Source organism: Xylocopa sonorina, chromosome 8 (genome assembly GCF_050948175.1).
Source record: "Xylocopa sonorina isolate GNS202 chromosome 8, iyXylSono1_principal, whole genome shotgun sequence".
In the NCBI taxonomy this organism is placed as follows: Eukaryota; Metazoa; Arthropoda; class Insecta; order Hymenoptera; family Apidae; genus Xylocopa; species Xylocopa sonorina.
In genome coordinates, this window is record NC_135200.1 from 4,895,392 (window position 1) to 4,916,025 (window position 20,634).

Sequence of the window (20,634 nt, forward strand, 5' to 3'; positions counted from 1 at the left end):
GAGTCGTTCGTTTCCGTTGGTTAAAATTATTCGTGATTACGGCGACGGGTAGACGGTGGAAAATCTCGACGCCGCGTAAATCGACGCCGCGTAAATCGACGCCGGTTACCGCTGCTGTTAAGCCGTACACGTACGATCGGCATCTCTGCACCGTCGAATCGCCGTTTTAATGCGAACGTAAAATAAATTACGTAACCGCGTACAGGTTAATCCGAGTGTTCGTGGTTCTCATCGAAGGACTCGCATTCCTGTCGCACTTGCACGACCTTACGTAAGCGATCCTACTTCCGTCCTCCCAAGGATTTAATGCCCAGCGACGATCCGTCGAGATCGATTACGAAATCGTATCTCTCTTCGCGTTGCTCGTTACGATACGCTTCGTTCGCTTCATTTCATTCTTCTTACAGTCTTCGATGCTTCAGATCCATCTTCTAATAGCACTGAAACGAGCTAGAAATAATTCTTCGCGCTCTTCTCTTTTAGATTAGGTTTATATTTTGTTGCGAATTTTTCACGAAAAATTTCGTTCGCGTTATTTTATTCTTCTTACAGTCTTCGATACTTCGATTCTAATAGCACCGAAGCGAGTTAGAAATATTTCTTCGCGTTCTTCTCTTTTAGATTAGGTTTATATTTTGTTGCGAATTTTTCACGAAAAATTTCGTTCGCGTTATTTTATTCTTCTTACAGTCTTCGATACTTCGATTCTAATAGCACCGAAGCGAGTTAGAAATATTTCTTCGCGTTCTTCTCTTTTAGATTAGGTTTATATTTTGTTGCGAATTTTTCACGAAAAATTTCTTTCACTTTCCTGGCGAACACACACGTATCGCCAAGTGGCGTCTTTTCTTTCGATAATCGCGTAACAAGGTGTAGAGGATAAGCCGTGCCTCGAAATAAGTTCAGCTCAATTTCGCAGCGTTGGTGTACGTGTCCTCGCGAGCAGTACAAGTTAATCTCGCGCGATTGCTACGTGGCATGCGTTTGAACCGGCTACGTTAAAGTGTCAGCACGATTGTTATCGGTTTAATTACCTACAAGTGCTATTCTAGATTCACTGTCTGGCATGGTTATTCCGCTGTGTCGCGTGACGCGAGTTGTCCTTCCCCAACGCGTCGACAGAAACTGCCAATCGCGATACTAGAAAAATGACTGTTCTCCATAGTCGAGAAAGGTTCACTTCCCATTTGAACGCGATTTAAACGTGATTAAAAAAGCGACGAGAACGATATAAATTCTGATTAATTCTGATTCTATTCAAGCGAGCAAATATCGAGACGAAAGTGAGAAGGTATAAAGAGGATTGAATTCGTATCACTGAACAAAGGACGAGTTTCTATTCAGCTCGATCGTGGCAGCGTTGTACTTTGAACGTTGCAAAAAACGACGCGGCCTTCAGAGATCGCGGTCGCAGCGGAACGAATTCCACCGCTTCCGGTATTCTTGGGCGGGAAACGTAGCGAGGCGAACGCGGCGCGGCTCTCTGAAAACCAGTCACGTCCGCTTAAATCGGCTCTTTCGAAACGACTGTATTGTATATCGCGCGCGTATGTAACTACGCGCGTGTTCGCTAAAAAAGAAAAAAACGAAACGTATTCGTACACCGTTGTTCGAGTTTCGTGTTTTTTTCGCGATACGTTCCGATTTTCGATCGTTCACGATCAGATACAATTCGATGAGATTTCAAAGGTGCGTTCATTACTTAAACGATCAGCAGGAACGCTCGCTTTCCGTGCTGGATTCACGCGCGCTAGCTTTTTACGCGCGCAAACATATCCAGTTTATGATGTTTACGCGCTGTTAACGCGGACGGGTTGGATAAACAATCTCATCGAAGTAAAAATAATTTCGATAATATAAACGTTCATCAAGGCGTTGCGATATTGTATCGTTACGCGCGATACACGCGCAACAGAAGGTGTTTGATAAAATTGAAAGAGAAACGAGGAGGGTCCATTTCCCGCGGATTCTCTGCTAATGGTGTATTTTTATGGCTCTGAAGATACACTAGCTCGATGGTAACGAACGCTAAATGATATCAGTCCACCGACAAATCGAGCTTGAAAGTGAACTGAACAGCGAAACTTGGTTGATTTCCTACAAAATGAACGAAACCCACCCTCGACATTCTTCTAATCGTATACACATTGCCATAAATAATCCAAGACCGTAGACTGCATTTACCATCAAATAAATGTAGCCTCCACTAATTTCTCTAAAATTCCTTAATAATAAATCAAAGGTGAATTTGAAAGCCAGTGCAATAACAAGCGTCCGCGAAAGAAAACAACAAGGACCAACTGACGTAAAAGAGGAGGGACCCTCGAAACGTTCTAACAGGAATTTTCGCCGTGTCTCGCATCTCCACCCCATATCCCAACCCTATCCTCCATCGTTTATAGCCGGTAATCGAGGCAGCGGATAAAAGGAGAAAGATCAACGAAGCCACGGTTGAACGTTATTCACCGCGCATTATTTCTGCAGGCTGAACATTTTCATGGGACGAACCTGCCACCCCTGAAACGCGGGGGTGGTTTAGAGCGCGCAATTTAAACGCGCTTGTGTATTCACGCGTGCCCGTGGCGCGATTTCATTGAAATTTGTTGGCCGGCTCGGTTGCAAATTTTTCGTCGCGATCGTGGCCAGTCACGAGAGAGAGGGAGAGAGGGAGAGAGAGAGAGAGAGAGAGAGACGAGCGCAATTAGTCAGGGCATGGCTCATCGACTCGCGGTATTATTTCGCGCACTCGCGTGCAAACGTGGGACACTCTTCCTCTTCCAGCTCTGCATTTTGCACCAGAATCGGTTCCACGCGTAACGTTCGTGTCGCGGAACGAATTAGTATCTCGTTAACGGAGTACAACCGTGTTCGCGCCGTTTCCATCCCTCCACTTTGACGTTATATCGTTCACCTACGCTGCTACCAGAAAGAACACAGCGCGTCGGATTATTGCTAGCTGCGGTTCGAATGTCGCTTCAACAGGGGCCGCGTTCGGATGAAGCAGCGGAGGATCGTGGTTTTCGATGGTCGTCGTATGTTTCCGTTGAACGGATCCTTCTGCAAAACAATGGACACATCATCGAATGATCGTTTCAATTTCGATTTTAACACGTTGACGCACATTTTTCACTTTACGATCGCCCTCAGAAAGACTTTTCTTTTCAATCGTTTATGACCGCGTATAAGATGAAATTGGGTGCAAGTTGTACGTTTCGAAGTGAAAATTATCAACTTTCGTCAGTCTTTCCCAAAATACTTTCGACGGCTATAATCGTCATTTGCTCAGCACGTCATTGTTTCTGCTCTGAAGCAAATGACGGCTATAACCGTCACCTTTTTTCTAGATGCGTTACTCAATAATTAACAAGCGTATGTTAATATAATATAATTAATTCCACTTCGTATTAATGCTGTTCTTTTTTTATTGATTAAAATATTCACGACGGCTATAGCCGTCATTTGCCTGCGTATCGCCAAGAATCAGACGGCTATAGACGTCATTTGCATCAACGTGTCAAACGCAATATCTTTTTTCATACATCGCGTTCCACTGGAATCGCGTTTGTCTCTGAAGCGATTGAAGCGAGACGCGAGTCCAGCAACGAAACCACCCCAAACTCGACTCTTCAGAGACGCTCTTTCGTCACTGTCTTTACGTAACGAGAACTTGAGTACAAGAAAGAGGAGTAAAAAAAAAAAAAAAAAAACGGTAGCCTAGTTTCTTGTTCGAGCTCGCGCGTTCCTAGTTTGTTCACCAGTCGCGATGGAGGACAATAATCTGATCCGCGCGCTATTAACTTACGTACGTGAGCGCCGTTCCGTTCTAGAAACTCCCTCGGTCCCATTTCGTTCGACTCGCGTTCAACGATCGATCGATCGATCGATCGATCGCGTGGATTTCGCGTAATCGTTGGGCGCGTTGCGTAATTTTCGGTCCCGTTGGCCACCTCTTTTCGTGCACCCCGTTCGCTCGCTCCTCTCCCCTTCTTGTTTCTCTATTTAAGACCCGAACTGGACGCAGGCTGAGATTCGCGCGAGGACCAGCCAGAGAGAAAGAAAAACGGAGAGGAGAAAGAAAAAAAAAGAAACGGCGGGTCTTTGGGCGGCGGGCCGGTTCGTAAAGCTGTTTAACGCGAGTCATTAAGGCGACATACTCGCGGGATCATAATCATTTTTTTGACCGCCGACAGGGGAAAAGGGACGGGACAAAAACGAGTATTTTTTATCGCTGACACGATGCAATATATTAGCACTTTTTCTGTACGCGGGCAGAAAGTTGAGTGAAAGTACGAGTTGCGTCAGTCGGACGTAGAAAATTCATTGTTCGATCGAGATCGGTGCCAAACCTGCGGTGATACGCGTCTAAGCGGTTGAAAAACGAACCGACGGAGGAACGGTGTAATTTTACGAAAGCAAAATCTTGCCTAGCAATGGAGAAACTGCATAGCTCGTGTACGTGGATACGCAAACGCCAGTTTTACACTTTCTTCTGTGCTAATTGAAATCCCTCGTAACCAAGAATCACCTTGCACTTTCGAGGTAATCGTTCGAAATTCAATAGCTCGAATTACGATGGAATTTAACCCATTGACTGCCAACTATGAAATATCTCGTAGTGGGTGCTGCAAGTTTAGATTAGCTGCAAATGGCTATTTGAGTTAGGCATTTTTAAAAAGGATGAATGAAGAATGTATATAGCGCAGAGAACATATTGATTATCAATTTTTATTATTAAAATTATTATTAAAACTAGTGAAATTATACCTGTTCTCTTTCAAATAAAACCGTGGCGCCCAGGGCTTTTAACCGCGTAAAAATAGATGTAGATAAAGTCAGAACGTTACTTGGCTTCGTAGTCGAATTAAAATGTCGCGATACATCGAAACACCTTGCAACCAGTCCGCGTAGAATGATTTATCGCCTCGTAACAATGCGTGGTATCGCGTGTGCGTTTAAGGAAAATACCATCTCGCTAACGATGCTGAACGCGCGACGACCGCTGCGAAAAACGAGAGAGCAGAAAGGGGATTTCGCGCGCGAGAGTTCCATTCAGGTGACACCGCGCGAGCGATTTTTCATTTCTCATTAAATGGAAATGTGAAAGTTTAATTCGGCCGGAACGCGCTCGATATGATTCAACGAGGGGCGATTGCGTAATTTCCTCGCGCGAACAATCGGCTCGCGGTGCGTTTGCGCGTATCTCTCATGCGAAACGAGCGGTTTTCGGGCTGCACGTGTGCAATCCGCGGCGACTTTAACAACGCTCGATGATATGCGCGAACAGCGCTGACGGAATGCTCGAACGAATCGGTACAATTTCTGCACCCTCCGCTGCGAATCGATCTTCTATACCTGTGCACGTGCGAATCGCTCGTCGAATGAAATTAAGGCAGATTAAAACGATTTCTAATTTTTATTAATATATTTACATTTTTGTATTAATAATTGGCACGTCGACCATCGCTCTGAATTCGATGATGGACGACCAGCGAGAATTTCTTTCAATTCAATAACTGGTTACTTAAACAATTTTACGTGGACGTAGATGCGTCCTAGTCGAACGACCAAACATCGGGTACAGAAGCTTTTCAGATGTTCAGGAAAAAGAAGAACGCGTTCAGTTACGAATAGAAGGGCAGAGAATAGCTTCGTTCTATCGTCGATAATTTAAAATTCTCATTGACGAATCGACGGTTTACGAGCACACAATTATTTAATACTTCTCCACGGAGAAGTTGAACGCTCGTTAATCCAGCAATGCTCGATCTTTCCTCGATATCGTTCACCTGGCCAAGGTGAATCGAATTCGTGCGGCGCGCCTGCTGCCCCAGAAAAACCTGCTAAAGCAACGCGAGCCGCTCGAGAAGGCCTCCAAGGCGATTATTACCCGCCGCTCGATATTCCATCCTTTTTTTCTCTCCTTTCCACGGCCATTTTTTGCATCGCCAGATTACGCCATCACCGTTATGCGCATTCCGCGAATTCCTCGGCTCGAATGGGACCATTAAACGCGCCTTCGCTTCGCCTTCGACTGGTACCAGTGATTCCTTAACCTTTGCACTCGCGAGGTGGACCGCTTCGAGAAGGTGAGGAGCTTTGCTGCGCTTTGAGATTAAGTCGCTTGAATCGATGTTAGTCAAGATTTTATGTTATTACAAATGACTAGAAATTAAAGATTATTAAGAAAAAGAAGCGAGGGTTTGGTTAGATAGAGACGCGTTCGATTTTTGGAGAACCTTTCGACAAAATTTGAGTCTATGGAAACGTCAGTGATAATTGATTCTCTTCTGCTTTTAGTAAAAAATGTACGCTCGAAGAGGTGAAGATTGTTGGTCGTGTGTACTCAGTCGTTCAGAAATTTGATAAGATAACAGAGACGATTGTAAAGATGCTACATACTCGGTGTTGGCGTGCGAAATGAGCACAACTCCTGTACGATCCTGGATTCGAGATAGATCCATCTTCGTCTCTGTCCACGTTACAGCCTGTCGACGCGATTCGACGGCCATTTTGTCGCGCGAATTGGTTTTTCGTTAATTTTTTCTCCCGTTAGCTTGTTTCTCTCGACAAGTGTTTGTACATATCTTTTTGTTCGCGTCGAACACGAACGTAAATGGAATATTTCAATTGTTATTCATGGCAGGCTAGTAAAGCTTAAGCGTTTGATCATTGAACGATGGGACTGAAATTAAAGTTACTCGCGGTGGATCGTAACTGATGACAGTGACACCTGCGGCTGTGCGCGCAACCTCGGAAAAATTAGCTGCAAGAAACCTAACGCAAGGTATTAGTTTCGCGAGCGTGATTTTACGTTGAATCGTTGCGCGCAGAGCTGTTCGAATAGAAAAACATTTGAAACTGTTCTAACCGCAAAGCTTATTTAGCTGTTACCAGTCTGCGCAACTTTGTTCTGTTTGAAAGTAGTTTATCGTCCTCTTTTTAACCAAACTTCCAATCGATATACGTGGCTAGGAATAATAATATTATTTGTAATCGTTCTTCTGATCTTTTTGTATTATAGAAACACGGAAAATTCGATGAAAATTGATTTGAATCGTTGCGTGCAGAACTGTTCGAATAGAAAAACATTTGAAACTGTTCTAACCGCAAAGCTACTTAGCTGTTACCAGTCTACGCAACTTTGCTCTAGGATACGAATAATAATATTATTTGTAATCATTCTTCTGTGCTTTTTCTATTATAAAATCACGGAAAATTCGATGAGAAGTAAATCGTTTACTCATTTACTATCGATCGAGTAATTAACGATGCTCGAAATGAACCGTGAAATCAATTCGTCCTCGTTCGATTCCTGCCGGTTGCCAGCAATGTTTCCCGCGGCACGATCGCCAACATGATAAAGTTAGGATACATTCGGAATACAAATGGTCGCTTGAAAATTAATTAACCACTTTGCATATCTCCGTCGAGCGATTTATGGTAACCGTGGAACGAACGCGAGCGAACAGAATCGAAAGGATCGGATGAGAGAGTCCTGCGAAAAATTTCGAACCGCTCCAAGTGAAATGTTTAACCTGACAAAGAAGAAAAATCGAAACGGAACAGCTGAACGCGCGAAACGACAGTTCGATTTCTCAATTAGCGCGTCGAAACGGATCGATTAACGCGATTAGCTTCCTCGCTCCATTAATCGCGCGAGCGTTTAAAACAATCGTCGGATGGGATAATCACCGGACGAATCGAGGGCCGTTCATTTAACAGGTTTATTCGCCACGGTAAAACGTTCACACGTATCCCGTTGCTGGAATGCGACTCGCGTGAAATCGTCTGGCAGAGACCTCGAGGAAACTCAACCTGAATTCCAACCTTGCGACCATTGTCTCGTTTCTTAATCGCACCGCGCCTTCCAATTCGCTCTGATCTATCCTGTAACGAATTTTCGTTTCAACGAATTAACGCTTTCCAAAGAAAATCACTCGCTGTATTAAAAAAAAGTGAACGTTTCCTGCGAAAAGTTTACTTGTCATCGTAAATATTCGAGTATCATCCACTAATGGATACACATATGTCGAATAGTCTGAATCGAAATTCACAGAGAAAGTTTATATTTTCTCTATGAAACTGTATTTTCTCGCGCATTCCAATCGTTTAGATGCGAGGAGCAAAAAAAAATTGATATGCAAGGAGCACGAGAAGACGCGTAAGTAGGCGCGCGAACAGTTCGCTCCTCGTTTAACGCGTCGCAAGTTGGAGAATGTGATCGCGAACTTTTAAAATGAGCAACTGCAATTCTGGTTAGACGATGGGCAGCAACGAGTTTTTCATTTACCAAGTTAAGCACGTTCACTTAACAAGTTCAATAATTCTTCTTACAAAAAAGAGGCTTTTCTTACAAAAAGAGTTACAGTAACCAGAAGTTTAGTAAAAGTAACTGCGGTCGTAATTCGCGTGCGTACACGAGAAAGTGGATTCGATCGACGATCGTTGAGAGGAACATAGAAAACCACGCCTGCAATGCGACGCGTTAAATATCTGTCGTTCGAAGGTGCAGTCGAGTGCATAGAAAAATGCCACATCGTTTCCATAGTTCTCACGCGGTCGATTCTCAACAGTAATTTCTGAATCGGTGATTAGAGTCGCGTGCGAACATTTTCTGGGTCAGTCAGAGGAAAACGTCTTCCTGCGATATTCTTTCTCGATCGAGTCGCAAAATTCGAAGCGCTTTTGGGTCTCCTTTGGATTCTCAGCTCTCGATCGTGTCGCAAAATTCGAAGCGTTTTTGGATCTCCTTTGGATTCTCAGCTCTCGATCGAAGTCGAGCAACCACCTTTCGCTCTCTCGTCTAAATCGCAGCATTCGAACGGCTATTTACGAGGCTGTACGAATTTATTTCAACTCGTACAACTCGCTGCACCTCTTGGCACAATGGCGAATTTACGCTCACCTTCGTTGACACTTGCCTCGGTTGCTGGAACTAAGTGCGAGTACGTAAAACGGTTTCAAGCTCGCGAATTCGCGATAAGAATAACTCTCGTCGTATCGCGGTGATAAGATCGCTCGTTCGATGCCAGATTTCGATCGTCGAGTCTCTCTGGGGATGTATGGTTACGTTGGTGACGTTTAAAAAGCTCGATTGTCTTTTCTATACGTATAACACGAGCGTGACTGTGATTTTCGTGTTACTTGGATCAGCGTTTTCGAAACTGTGTGCTCCGTGGAACACTGGTTCCGCAGAGTCGGTAAGTGTTCCGCGAAAAATGATGCGACTGGCTAGTAGAGAACAACGAGACGTTGTCTGTTCTTCTCTGTTCGACACAATTTAAAGCGACTCTCCAGAGAGAAATTTGAATGTAAAATTCGAGTCGTCTCTCGAGGTCTCTTCGAAAATCGTCGAACTATCGCGTACTACAATGCGAGACACTGATTTAAATCCATGCGACGTACGAGCGAGTAATCCTTTAATTGTGCCATCTAAATTTACCTGGCTATCCGGTTGTCGCGTAGGAAAATGTCACGAGTTTCTCGTCGCATCGCGAGAGAAACGCATCGCCGGCTGATACCAAATAAATCGAGGTGTCACGGTTAAACGAGTCGCCATGTGGATAAAAAAATGGGATAGATGTTCGAGCAAGAGCAGCAACGCGATTAAATTCGCACGGGAGTTTTCGCGAGTTCGATAAAAGTTTGGTTGAAAAATAGAGGACGAGGAATGGCGAGCAGTGGCGAACAGAGTTGGTTCACGCGCACTTCCTACTCCCTTTCTCGCGACTTCCGTGCTCTCACGATAATTATGAAACGAGCCCGGCGCGCGGTGAAAAAGCACATGGCCCGCGACAAGAAAAGCCGGTCTATATCCGACAGATAAATGCGATGACTGTTTAACACCGGGAAAAATCCCGTGGGCACGAGCCATCTCTAAAAATAATCGGTCTATCGGCTCTCCTTCTGCTGCGTAGACGAGAACCGAAATGAGGGACGATCCCTGAGCGTCGCCAATACCGTTTTCTATCGTTTGTGGAGTTTAACGAGAGTACGTATCTCGTTGATCGAACTTATTTCATTCGTGGAGTGGACAACAGGTATTCTCGTGACAGATGTGAAAAGATCGAATCGATTTGTAGCGCGTTTCAGGATTTAATGAGACTTCGATGCACAGTTATCACTGTCGAAGACGTATCCAGAGCCTTCAAGTGACTAAGAGGGCGCGTTTGCAAAAGAGAAGCGCCCTCTCCGTGATACGAGATTCATAAGTTACGATAAAATAATTAATTTCAATTAAACTGATACGGGGTTACGATGGTTGTGAAACATTTCGAAGCGATTTCTTCGAGAGCACTATAACGCGATGCAACGATATTGGGTGCGATAGTTCTAAATGCAACGACGATAGGACAACAGGAATCACGGTAATGCGAGTTACGATGCTCGCGAAATATTTCAAAGCGATTTCTTCGAGAGCATAATAACGCGATGCAACGATATTGGATGCGATAGTTATAAATGCAACAACAATAGGACAATAGGAATCACAGTAACTATTCTTGACACGGGTACCATTGATTTGTTTGAAATGAAACGATATAAAAACAGAAATAATTGTTTTCACGACAAATACTGTGCACAGTAAGTCGACTCGTGTCCACTATCGCATATAGAAGGCGGTCGTTACGTCAGTGAAACTTTTGCATCGCTCGAATCATCTTGATATCTCCGGCACTCGCGCACCTATACGTACATATATGGCGATGTTCCCTTTCCGCGGACAGACGGCAGTCAGCTTCGATTTAACGGTACTATCAGCCTTGTCAGTGGTCAAATTGACAGTCGAACGGGTCCATTAAAACGATAACGCGAATAAGCAACGCGTAACGAGCCTGGCTCCTTCGATTCCAGCCTCCGATAACCATCGAATTTGCGGCCCATTCGCACGCGCGTTTAAACGCTCTCGCTCGATATCGAAAAACGTGGACGTCTTCGTTTTAAGATCACCCGACATCGTCGTAATCGGGACTTGCAACGCGTCCTCCTCGTCTCGATTTAACGAAGTAACAAAAAAAAGGTATCGTTCGCGTTCACCGCGGCGATGATCGTTTATTAATTATTTATAAATCAGCATATAAGCTCGTTCTGGGAATTCGCGTTTCATCGAATGCATAATCGCGCGTAACGACGCGCGCCTCGACTGTTAAACAGGGATCTCGGTTGAAATTAATTGCTCGAGCCGATCGCGACGCATCGATCGGTACGTTCGAGACGCAACCAGCGACTCGATTTCTCTCGTTCACTCTCTTTAGTCGCGCGAAAAGTTTAAACAACCAAAGGCGTTGCTCGCGTGGTTTTCGTTCAGGTTCAAGGCTTCCACGTTTCTTCTCTCAGCTGAGAAACTTCTTCTCAGCAGCTCTGAGAAACTTGGTCCCAGCGGGGTTTTATCGGTTTCTGAATATCCGGCTCTCTCGCGTTTCTAATTTACGACGGCACGCTCGAGAGACAAGCCTGTTTATTAACTTTCGTTTAACGCGTTGTTCGTACGCTTGTAACAACAAACAATTATGCGGCTCTTTCGGTTTCCTCGCGGTTTCTACGCTTCGAAACGTTCCTTTGGATATCTCGTTCGCCAGCGAGAACGATCTCGAGTCCCTCGCAGTCTTGTTCGCGTGCGAACAAAAAACGGGTGGTATGGTTAATCGTCGCTGTTACTTTCTTCCTTCCTCCAGCTGTCCGCTGCCGCGGAGAATTTCTTGGCTGATGCTCCCTAGAACGATCATTTCAATGTCGAATGTCGTCGTGTGTTGGTCCGCGTTCGTAAGGTCTGGAAAATTTATGAGAACGCTAAAAATTAGCTTTTCATCTCTGAATCGATAAAAAGAGGGACGAAGAGAGAGTGATTTTGAGTCTAATAAATAAAATTGGATGTACGACTGTGTTCGATGTAATTTGTCTCGAGAAGTTGGCGATGGTCTCTGCGAGAGTCGTAGTCGTTCGTTGGTCTGGAAAATTTATGAGAACGCTAAAAATTTAGCTTTTTGTCTCTGAATTGATAAAAAAAAAGGGGACGAGGAAAGAGTGATTTTCAGTCTAATAAATAAAATTGGATGTACGACTGTGTTCGATGTAATTTGTCTTGAGAAGTTGGCGATGGTCTCTGCGAGAGTCGTCGTCGTTCGTTGGTCTGGAAAATTTATGAGAACGCTAAAAATTTAGCTTTTTGTCTCTGAATTGATAAAAAAAAGGAGACGAGGAGAGAGTGATTTTCAGTCTAATAAATAAAATTGGATGTACGACTGTGTTCGATGTAATTTGTCTCGAGAAGTTGGCGATGGTCTCTGCACAGCAAGTTCCACGGGATCGTGTAAAGGTTTCTATCAATTCCGCTTGATTTCACCGAGCGTTTTCACGGTCTCAACGATTCGTCGCGCGATTTCGTCCAATTAACCGAGCGACGCTGCGAATCCAGACGTTCATTGTGTTTAACGGTTGTGACCGATAGTGGCGTTACACCTAATAAAAGCCAGTCGCCTCGCTAACTTTCGTCGTTAACGCGCCAGCGTGCTTATGTACTTAGACGGAGCCTGTAATTGCCAGATCCGCCATTACCTTTCGCTATAGAGGCGCGCGAATTCGACTTGTCGCTTGATGAGACTCAACAAAAGCGATATTCCTTAAATTCGACAAGTCTAACCTTATCCAGTTAAACACAGAATTCTGGTGCTTCGATTCAAATGAATTCGAATCCGACTACCATCTCTCAGTCACCAGTTATTCGATCTAAAAAATAGTTTCATTCGTTCCAGCCAATCCTATCGCATAGTTCCCTCGAGTCGTTCGAGACGCGTTAGCGACACCAATTAAGTCGAGGAACTACTCCTAGAGTCCTCCTCCTCTCGTTTCAAATCGTAGAACAACGCGCGTACTCGATTCGACCCAGCAGATATCTCGTTAAGGCCTCTGGTAATCGTGGGAACGCGAGTCTATCAATTTCCAATTAAAGCAGGAAGAAAGGGAGAGTACCAGCGGCGAGTCGATGGAAACAGATCCATCGATACGACTCTCCTCGGCTGCTCGTCCGTGTGCGTTCGATTTTTCCACCGCTTAGAGGCTGTGCTCGGTCGTTAGAGTCCAGAATCGTTACATCCCGCTCACGTTTCCGCGAGCGATCGATGGCTGCGAAAAGGGCGAGCAGACGAGGAAAAAAATGGAACGGTACGAGTTTCGATTTCCGAAGCGCCGGTTTTCGCCGACAAGCGACGACACCGGTTCCACCGCGTCGCGATATCGGACCCTCCTCTCCGTCGATTTCTTGCGCAATCGAGTCCTCCTCGAGGCTTTTGCACCGCTCGCAGAGCGCGCTCTTCACGCGAGACGGGCGTGTCGGTTGTTCGTAGATGCGTTCGAAGAACGTGGCGATATTCTTGTCGATTCTTGCCTATTTTCGTTGGGTATGCGATCGTTTATGCATGGATGCGTCGCATGGAGAGCTTGGGACCGCGAGAACGCGTAAGTGAAATCAGTCGTGCTAGAAGATCATGGTCAGACGAGGTGGCGAACTTGGACAGACGAACTTGGGCTGATTTTGGTCTCTGTGCTCTCGTGAATTGGTTTCATCGCGCGTAGAGGATTGTTGTTTGAAATTTAGGCGAAGGGAATTAAATTGCAGCTGTTCTAGTGTTTTCTTGAGATAAGTTGGGGATAGCGGAAGATAGACGTATATGGAACGGTTAACAAAGGTACGCGCGAAATGGAAAGTCGAAGAGAGAAAGAGAGAGGCAGTGTTCCGCGGTAGTTTCTTCTCTCTCCTTTCCACGATGCGTAGCGGAGAGGCGCGGACGTTACCATAAGAAGACATCTCTTGCCATCTTTGGTCCTCTCTGGCTGTTCTCCTTCCTCGCGCACGGTTTCTGAATTACAAACCCGGTCCCAAGCGTGTACACGCGTCCTCTCGATTCGTTTGCGCGCGTACCCACCTCGATCGCGTCTAACCGCTGGACCCTGTTAATTGGATGCCCATAAATCGATCGTGCGAACCGAAAAATACACCAAGCGTACCCAACTTCGCGTATTTCTTTATCTTTACGCGACACTCGTGTTTTTAAGTCGAGGCAAAACCGAGGAGAACGACGTATCGCGAAGAAACTGCTATCGTCATGGTTTTGTCTTAAGTTTTGTAATACGCGTTGGGCAATTCCAGCGTATCGACGTTTCCTGTTTCCGATAATCGACGCGAGCTGCCACATCGCAACGATTATTAATTATCGCGAGAAAACGATCGAAACCAGCTGGAAAACGCGGCATCGTACGTCATCTCTCCATCTTTCGAAAGGTCTATCGAAGTTACGAGAGAGAACGTCGCGAGGACAAGCTCGCTTTCCGTACACTCGACCAGCTAACGATCGCCTCGAAAGCTGGTCCCACAGGCGGCTAACAGAGTGATCGAGAAAAAGCGGAAGTGTGAGAGGAATCCCAGGAATTGGCGCAAAAAAAAAAACGGGCACAGCTGAGCGTGGAAGAGCCGGAGGGAGCAACCTGTTGGATGCGCCTTGGACCCTTTATTAGGAAGCGCGCGGTGCCTCCCTTAAGAGCAAGATCCTCTTTTTTCGCGGTCGTTGGTTCGCGAGCGAACAGGCGACCATCGAGGCGGAGACAGAGGGACGCGTTAAAAAGCGCCATCGCCATTTACGGCTGTCATCTCGCGCGGATAACCCGCGAGTGCTGCTCCACCGCCTGAGGGGTGGGTTTCGAACGTGTCGCAGGGCCATAGCGTTGCCTCTCGCCAAGCGTGCATATGCGTGAACCGTTGACAAAAGCGGCGCAACCTTTTATCGCGTCTTATTTTCGACCGAGATTCCATTTTGAAGCGTCGTCGCCCCGTTAATGGACCCTGATAAGGGTTGGGCGGGTACGCGCGTCGCAACGGAACGGGTTTCAATGCCCGGCTGCTGGGCAACGACGCGATCTGTCCGTATTGTCCGATTTATTTGGTGCTCCGGTGATTAATGGGCGAAAGTCGAGCCGTTTTAGATTTTTTATCCTTGTACGTATATATGTGTGTATACACATCGCGAGTAGAACACAATGTCCCTTGTGATTGCCCAGGTATCGACGGCTGTCGCTGTTTGGTGTCCTGTAAATGCTGCAGTTATACGGAGGGAAGTTATTAATGGACCGTTGGGGACATTGATGAGAATCTTATGAAATATGGTAGAAAACTGAAATAAAAGTGAATACTTACGTGCATAAATTTATCATATCCTGTCTCTTATCTAACGAATACGTGTATGCTCGATGGTGTGCCATGGAACCGTCGAAAAAGAAATGAAATATGGTGGATCGTACTCTTTGAAGCTAAACAACTGAAATAAAGGTGAATACTTACGTGCATAAATTTATTATATCCTGTCTCTTATCTAACGAATACGTGTATGCTCGATGGTGTGCCATGGAATCGTCGAAAAAGAAATGAAATATGGTGGATCGTACTCTTTGAAGCTAAACAACTGAAATAAAAGCGAATACTTACGTGCATAAATTTATTATATCCTCTCTCTAATCTAACGAATACGTGTATGCTCGATGGTGTGCCATGGAATCGTCGAAAAAGAAACGTTGCTGCGCCACGGGGGATGAAAGGTCGCGGGGAAGAGCTGTTCCAGAGTACCCGCGACATCGATGACTGATAGGAAATTGCCGTGCGAAAACAGGAAACGAATCGATCGATCCCATGGCTGGTAGCTAGGATAACCACTTTCGGTGCGATTATAAAAATTTCATGGCACGCAGCGACTGTGCGCGTACCTACTAAGTACACGCGTACCTACAAACGAGCGTACAGTTTAAACGCGGCTGTGCAAAAGTGAAATAAAAGGTTGCGACACATCGAGAGCGTTTACGAAACGGAACAGCGGGGGATAGCGTAGAAAGAGGAGGAAGCGTGGCGGAGGAGCGAGTCTGTCGATTACTCAGTGCGCGTTTTCTCCGTTTTCCTCGATTCCATTTCTCCTGGTTGGGCATCCCACAGGCGCCCCATCCAGTCGCATGTAGCACGCTCGAACACACGCTCGATCCATGTATCTTTTAACGTACATATATGTACCTACGCGTGGGCAACCGGGGTATTGTCGGGTGAGTCATCTCTTTCCATCGTCGCTGGTGCGCGCGCGCGCGCGTACACCTCTCACCACCCCCCGTGTGCACCGTTGTGCAGCGTTGTGCAGCGTGTGCAGCGGCAGGACGGTTTGTTTTCTGGGTAAAAGCCGTGTAGCCGCCGCGTGGAGCTCTTAAGAACAATGGAAACAAAAGAGGCGCACCGGCACGCGTGCTAGCACAAGGTAGCCATGGTCACGGCGGTCACGTTTCGTAGAACGTTCCCCGTTGTGTATGTACATCACGCCGCGACGTCCTTTACGGCCACCAACACGAACAACGATCCCTCTTCGTCTTGGCTCTTTCTCTCGCGTTGTTTACTCCATCCCCAAAAACCTACGCGCGTTCTTCTTCCTCCGCAACGGTCATCACCAACGCGCCGCTTCGTTTCCGGTTCCATCGTTTCAGCGACGTTTCCGCCTGCGAACGAGCGTAACTCGTTAGCCTAGTCGTAGTGGCTTTGGTTAGTGGTTTTAGTTGGTAGCAGAGAATTCGTTCGACGGTTAAGCTTGCAGGCTAAGGGTTCAGCTTAAAGGACTCTTGGTTGTGTCGAGGTACGTTGGTTATTTGGTATTTTAAGCTTGACTCCGAGCCTCGTCGGGGTTTTTGTACCACTTTGGGGTATGTAGATTGGTAAGAGCGGATTCAGTGGAAAGTTGAACAATTTTAGCTGGTAACTTCGAGCTGAATACAAATAAGTCCCTTCTGATGGATAGGCGTGCGGTGGTAAAGGCAATATCCTCGACTATGCCATTCATTTCCCTTTCTTCGGCTTTATGCGTGCCTCTGTACGTGATCAGATTTTGAACAGTTTCGCAACAGCTGACGAGCGAGACGGTGTACACGTAAATACGTGCGCGCACGCTATTCGGAGCAAGGAGCTCGAGGTGCGCGTCCCAGCTGGTTACTTTTTTCTCATATCTCTTGGATTCGATTTAAACTGTCGTATGAATCGCTACGAATCTCTCTCTCTCTTTCTCTCTCTCTCTCTCTCTCTCTCTCTGGTAACGATGATGAAAGAGCTAGACGAGTCCACGGTTCAGCGACCTTTCTCGCTATCGTTACACATCAAAAATAACATCCGATACGTAGAGTCGAACCTCGAACACCGCAACGAGTCGATCCAGTTCGTTCGAAATGTATCGTTTCTTTCAACCAAGCTTCGAACAATCGATGGTGAAATTAGACTACGCACTCGTCGAGCGTGGTGTTCGCCAGAGCTGAACCGAAGAAGGAGCGCGTTAAGTAGACGCGTAGGGTGCACGGTAGCCGGAGGATCGGTTTTAAACGAGAAAGGAGCACGAGTCCTCGATCGATTCGCGAGGTGCACACGATAATAACGTACACTCTACGCGTCGCATCGTGCCATGATCGATTACCAACTTTTTACGTGTGTTGCGCAGGTCGAGAACGTGAGCCTTTGCGTAGGAGCGCTCCGGGCTCTCGGGGCGGACGTGGGATCGGTGAATCCCAGCGAATTGGCGGCAGGATCAACCCTCTGGCCGGTCCTTGCTCTTCTCTTCGCTCTCTCGCGGTACAAGCAGAGGGCCAAACAGCTTCAAGACATGCCTAGGTAAGTTCTTCACGCAGATCTCTTCTTACCGACAGCTGATAATAGAGGAAAAACGCGTTTCGTGTTATACGCTGCGAGTTAGCCAGATTTCTCTCTTTGCTGGCCGTGGATCATCTGGTCAGCATCGATCGAAGATAAACTAGAAATTGAGGATTGGTGGATCGGTTTTGTATTATTTGTTAACCAGAAATTTGTCAGAAATTTAGAAAAGTAGCCTGGCTAGATTCTTCATATATCGTTCTTAGATTTACTTTACTCCGTACTAATCGATCCATTCGTTTCTCAGATTTGTTCAGAAAATAGATTATCCCATCAAGCGATGTCTCAATAATTCGCGAGTTTTTAACACGCGATTGTCTTCCGACTTGTATCACGGTTTCGTTTCTCAAGAGGAACAATGTTTTCGATTTTACATCGCTTCACGGTATAGTCGATCTCGTACGGACGTTGCTCGAGAAGAGACGCAAGGTTCGAAGAGTCTCTCTGAAGCTTGGAAGCATTTTTCGTATCGCACGTATCCAGAAACACCAGATACACTCGATAGCGACGACTTCTCGCTGTCCTCTCACTTTTTATCGCGTATCCCCCTGATATATCGATCAGCGTGCATCGCGGCGAATAAACGTCCCCGCAATACTCTTTCGACGGCCAGTGTCGAGAAATTTTCGAGCACTTAGGTCCCCGTCGTACTTTTATCCTTCGCGCGCTCAAATCGATACCGTCGTCCCGTCGGACGAACGACCCTGCTGGCGTACTCATTAACGTCCGCGTTAATCAAGCTGTACGCGGTGCTCGCACCGTCCTGCGACCGCGAATGTTCACGCTGCATCTGCATACAGGGTGTTTTCCGTACGTCCTACGCGGAACGTAGTCATTGGTAGTTGAAAAACGACGAGAAAAGCTCGTAGTCGCAAATACGTGTCCCATAGGATCTTGTATTTGGGTTACCAGCGCGCAGACTTGCTTTACGCTAGCAATAGTTTCGTTCAGAAAATTTTCCATACGCAAACATTCAATTTTAACGGTGTTCCGATTGCAAGGTATAAAATAATGAATTTTTTTGGTTTGTCGTTTAAGTAATTCGTGTCTGGTAGAAACTGAAAAGTTAATTGGTATCTCAGTTAAGTGTGCGATCGTTAATTGTACTATATAAACAGTGAACCTACAAATCTACGTGTAAGATGGAGAATATTCTTTACTGTAACTGAAAGACGAGATTATTCGAAACGCTTGCTCGCATCAGCTCGTTCGATCACTTTCGCGTTACGAAGCTACTTGGTAACACCCTGTATACACGACTCTCACGGCTGCGTTTCGTTAGAGTTAATGAAACCGCGGTCTCGCGCGTTGGGCGAAGCTCGAAATATTTTAATTACTACCGCGCGCGGTTCCGCGGTTAATTGCGCTCGCGAACGCCAAGGAGCTTCCACGGACTCGGCGTTTTTTCTTCGTTCGCGTCCACCGCGACTGTCAAGGTCGTTATTTTTAAACCCACGCGCGCGGGGCCACCGAGCGCCATCAGCTTCGCGAAACCAGCGGGAGGATATTAACCTCCTAATTCTTGAGTCGTGAACTTTTCATTCAACCAAAGAACAGTATTCATACGCGATCGAGTTCATCTGAAAATCGTTTCCTCTTCCTAATCGTTAGTCAGAAATTACGCAGAAAACTACGCACCTGTTAGTCATTGTCATCGCGACAAGTACGTCTTCTCCACGGTATTCGAATTAAGAACGCGACAGGGCGTCGAACAAAAGCGCATCTCGTATTTACATCGTCCACTTCGCTCGCGCACAGTGCTGGATACAGTTTGTAATGCAATTGACCATCATTTAATCGAATGATCATTTCCAAACGTAGCTCGTCTAATCAACTGCATTATCCAATTGAAAGAACTCGCACCAAAGAACAGTATTCATACGCGATCGAGTTCATCTGAAAATTATTTCCTCCTCTTTCTAATCGTTAGTCAGAAATTACACAGAAAACTACGCACCTGTTAGTCATTGTCATCGCGACAAGTACGTCTTCTCCACGGTATTCGAATTAAGAACGCGATAGGGCGTCGAACAAAAGCGCATCTCGTATTTACATCGTCCACTTCGCTCGCGCACAGTGTTGGATACAGTTTGTAATGCAATTGACCATCGTTTAATCGAATGATCATTTCCAAACGTAGCTCGTCTAATCAACTGCATTATCCAATTGAAAGGAGTCGCGCGCGAGGTTGGAACGGAAGAGTCGACGAAGAGAAAATGGACAAACTGTAACGGGAACACAGAAAAGTGTACGGGAACTCGTGGTAACTGGAATTCAAGGTTCACCGTCTAATGGACCGTGTAATGATTCTTCGTCGGAACGGAGGAGAACGTAAACCGTCGGAACCTTTCGGAACGGTCGACATTAACATATTAACAATGCTCCATTATGCCCACGACCGAGCGTGTAGACGCTCTCGCCGCACAATACTACCGCGCGCCACTTACACACGCGGGGACACCCTCCGCAACGCGAGCTATACCAGCGAACGTGGGTGTATTATGGGTTCTGGTTCGTATAACGAGGGTACAACGGGTAATCCAGAAATTCTGATCGATCTTTCTCCAGGCGATCGCGTCTCTTTCTTATCGCGAGCATATTATGGGGTACTGGAGTTGAATTCCTTCGAAACTACTCAAAAGTCTTGCTCTTACGGTTCAAGTCGTCTCTCGAGCAACATTACGACGTTCGATTCTTCTAAAGAACGCTACGTTTCGATGAAACCAAAGCAACGACGTAACCAGTGACCACAAACTCTTTAAAGTACTGGATAACAGTAAAAGTAAAGAATCACGAACGAGACGAGAGCAAGAATGAAGTCCCAGCAGAAGAAAAGCGATGCGAAGAGCAGTGAACAGCGATTGCTTCGATTTTCGTAGCCACTCAGTAGAGATCTAGCTCTCGCTGGGTACGATCACGATGTC

General features: G+C 46.1%; 1 protein-coding gene across 1 annotated transcript in view; it reads left to right on the top strand.

Moving 5' to 3' along the window:
- Positions 1 to 20,634, top strand: part of Sick (sickie) — a 164,991-nt gene that overhangs the window by 13,949 nt on the left and 130,408 nt on the right. Inside the window, exon 4 of the mRNA XM_076899505.1 lies at positions 17,502 to 17,671. Within this exon, the coding sequence (XP_076755620.1) occupies positions 17,502 to 17,671 (170 nt within the window). The remainder of the gene's footprint in view (positions 1 to 17,501; positions 17,672 to 20,634) is intronic.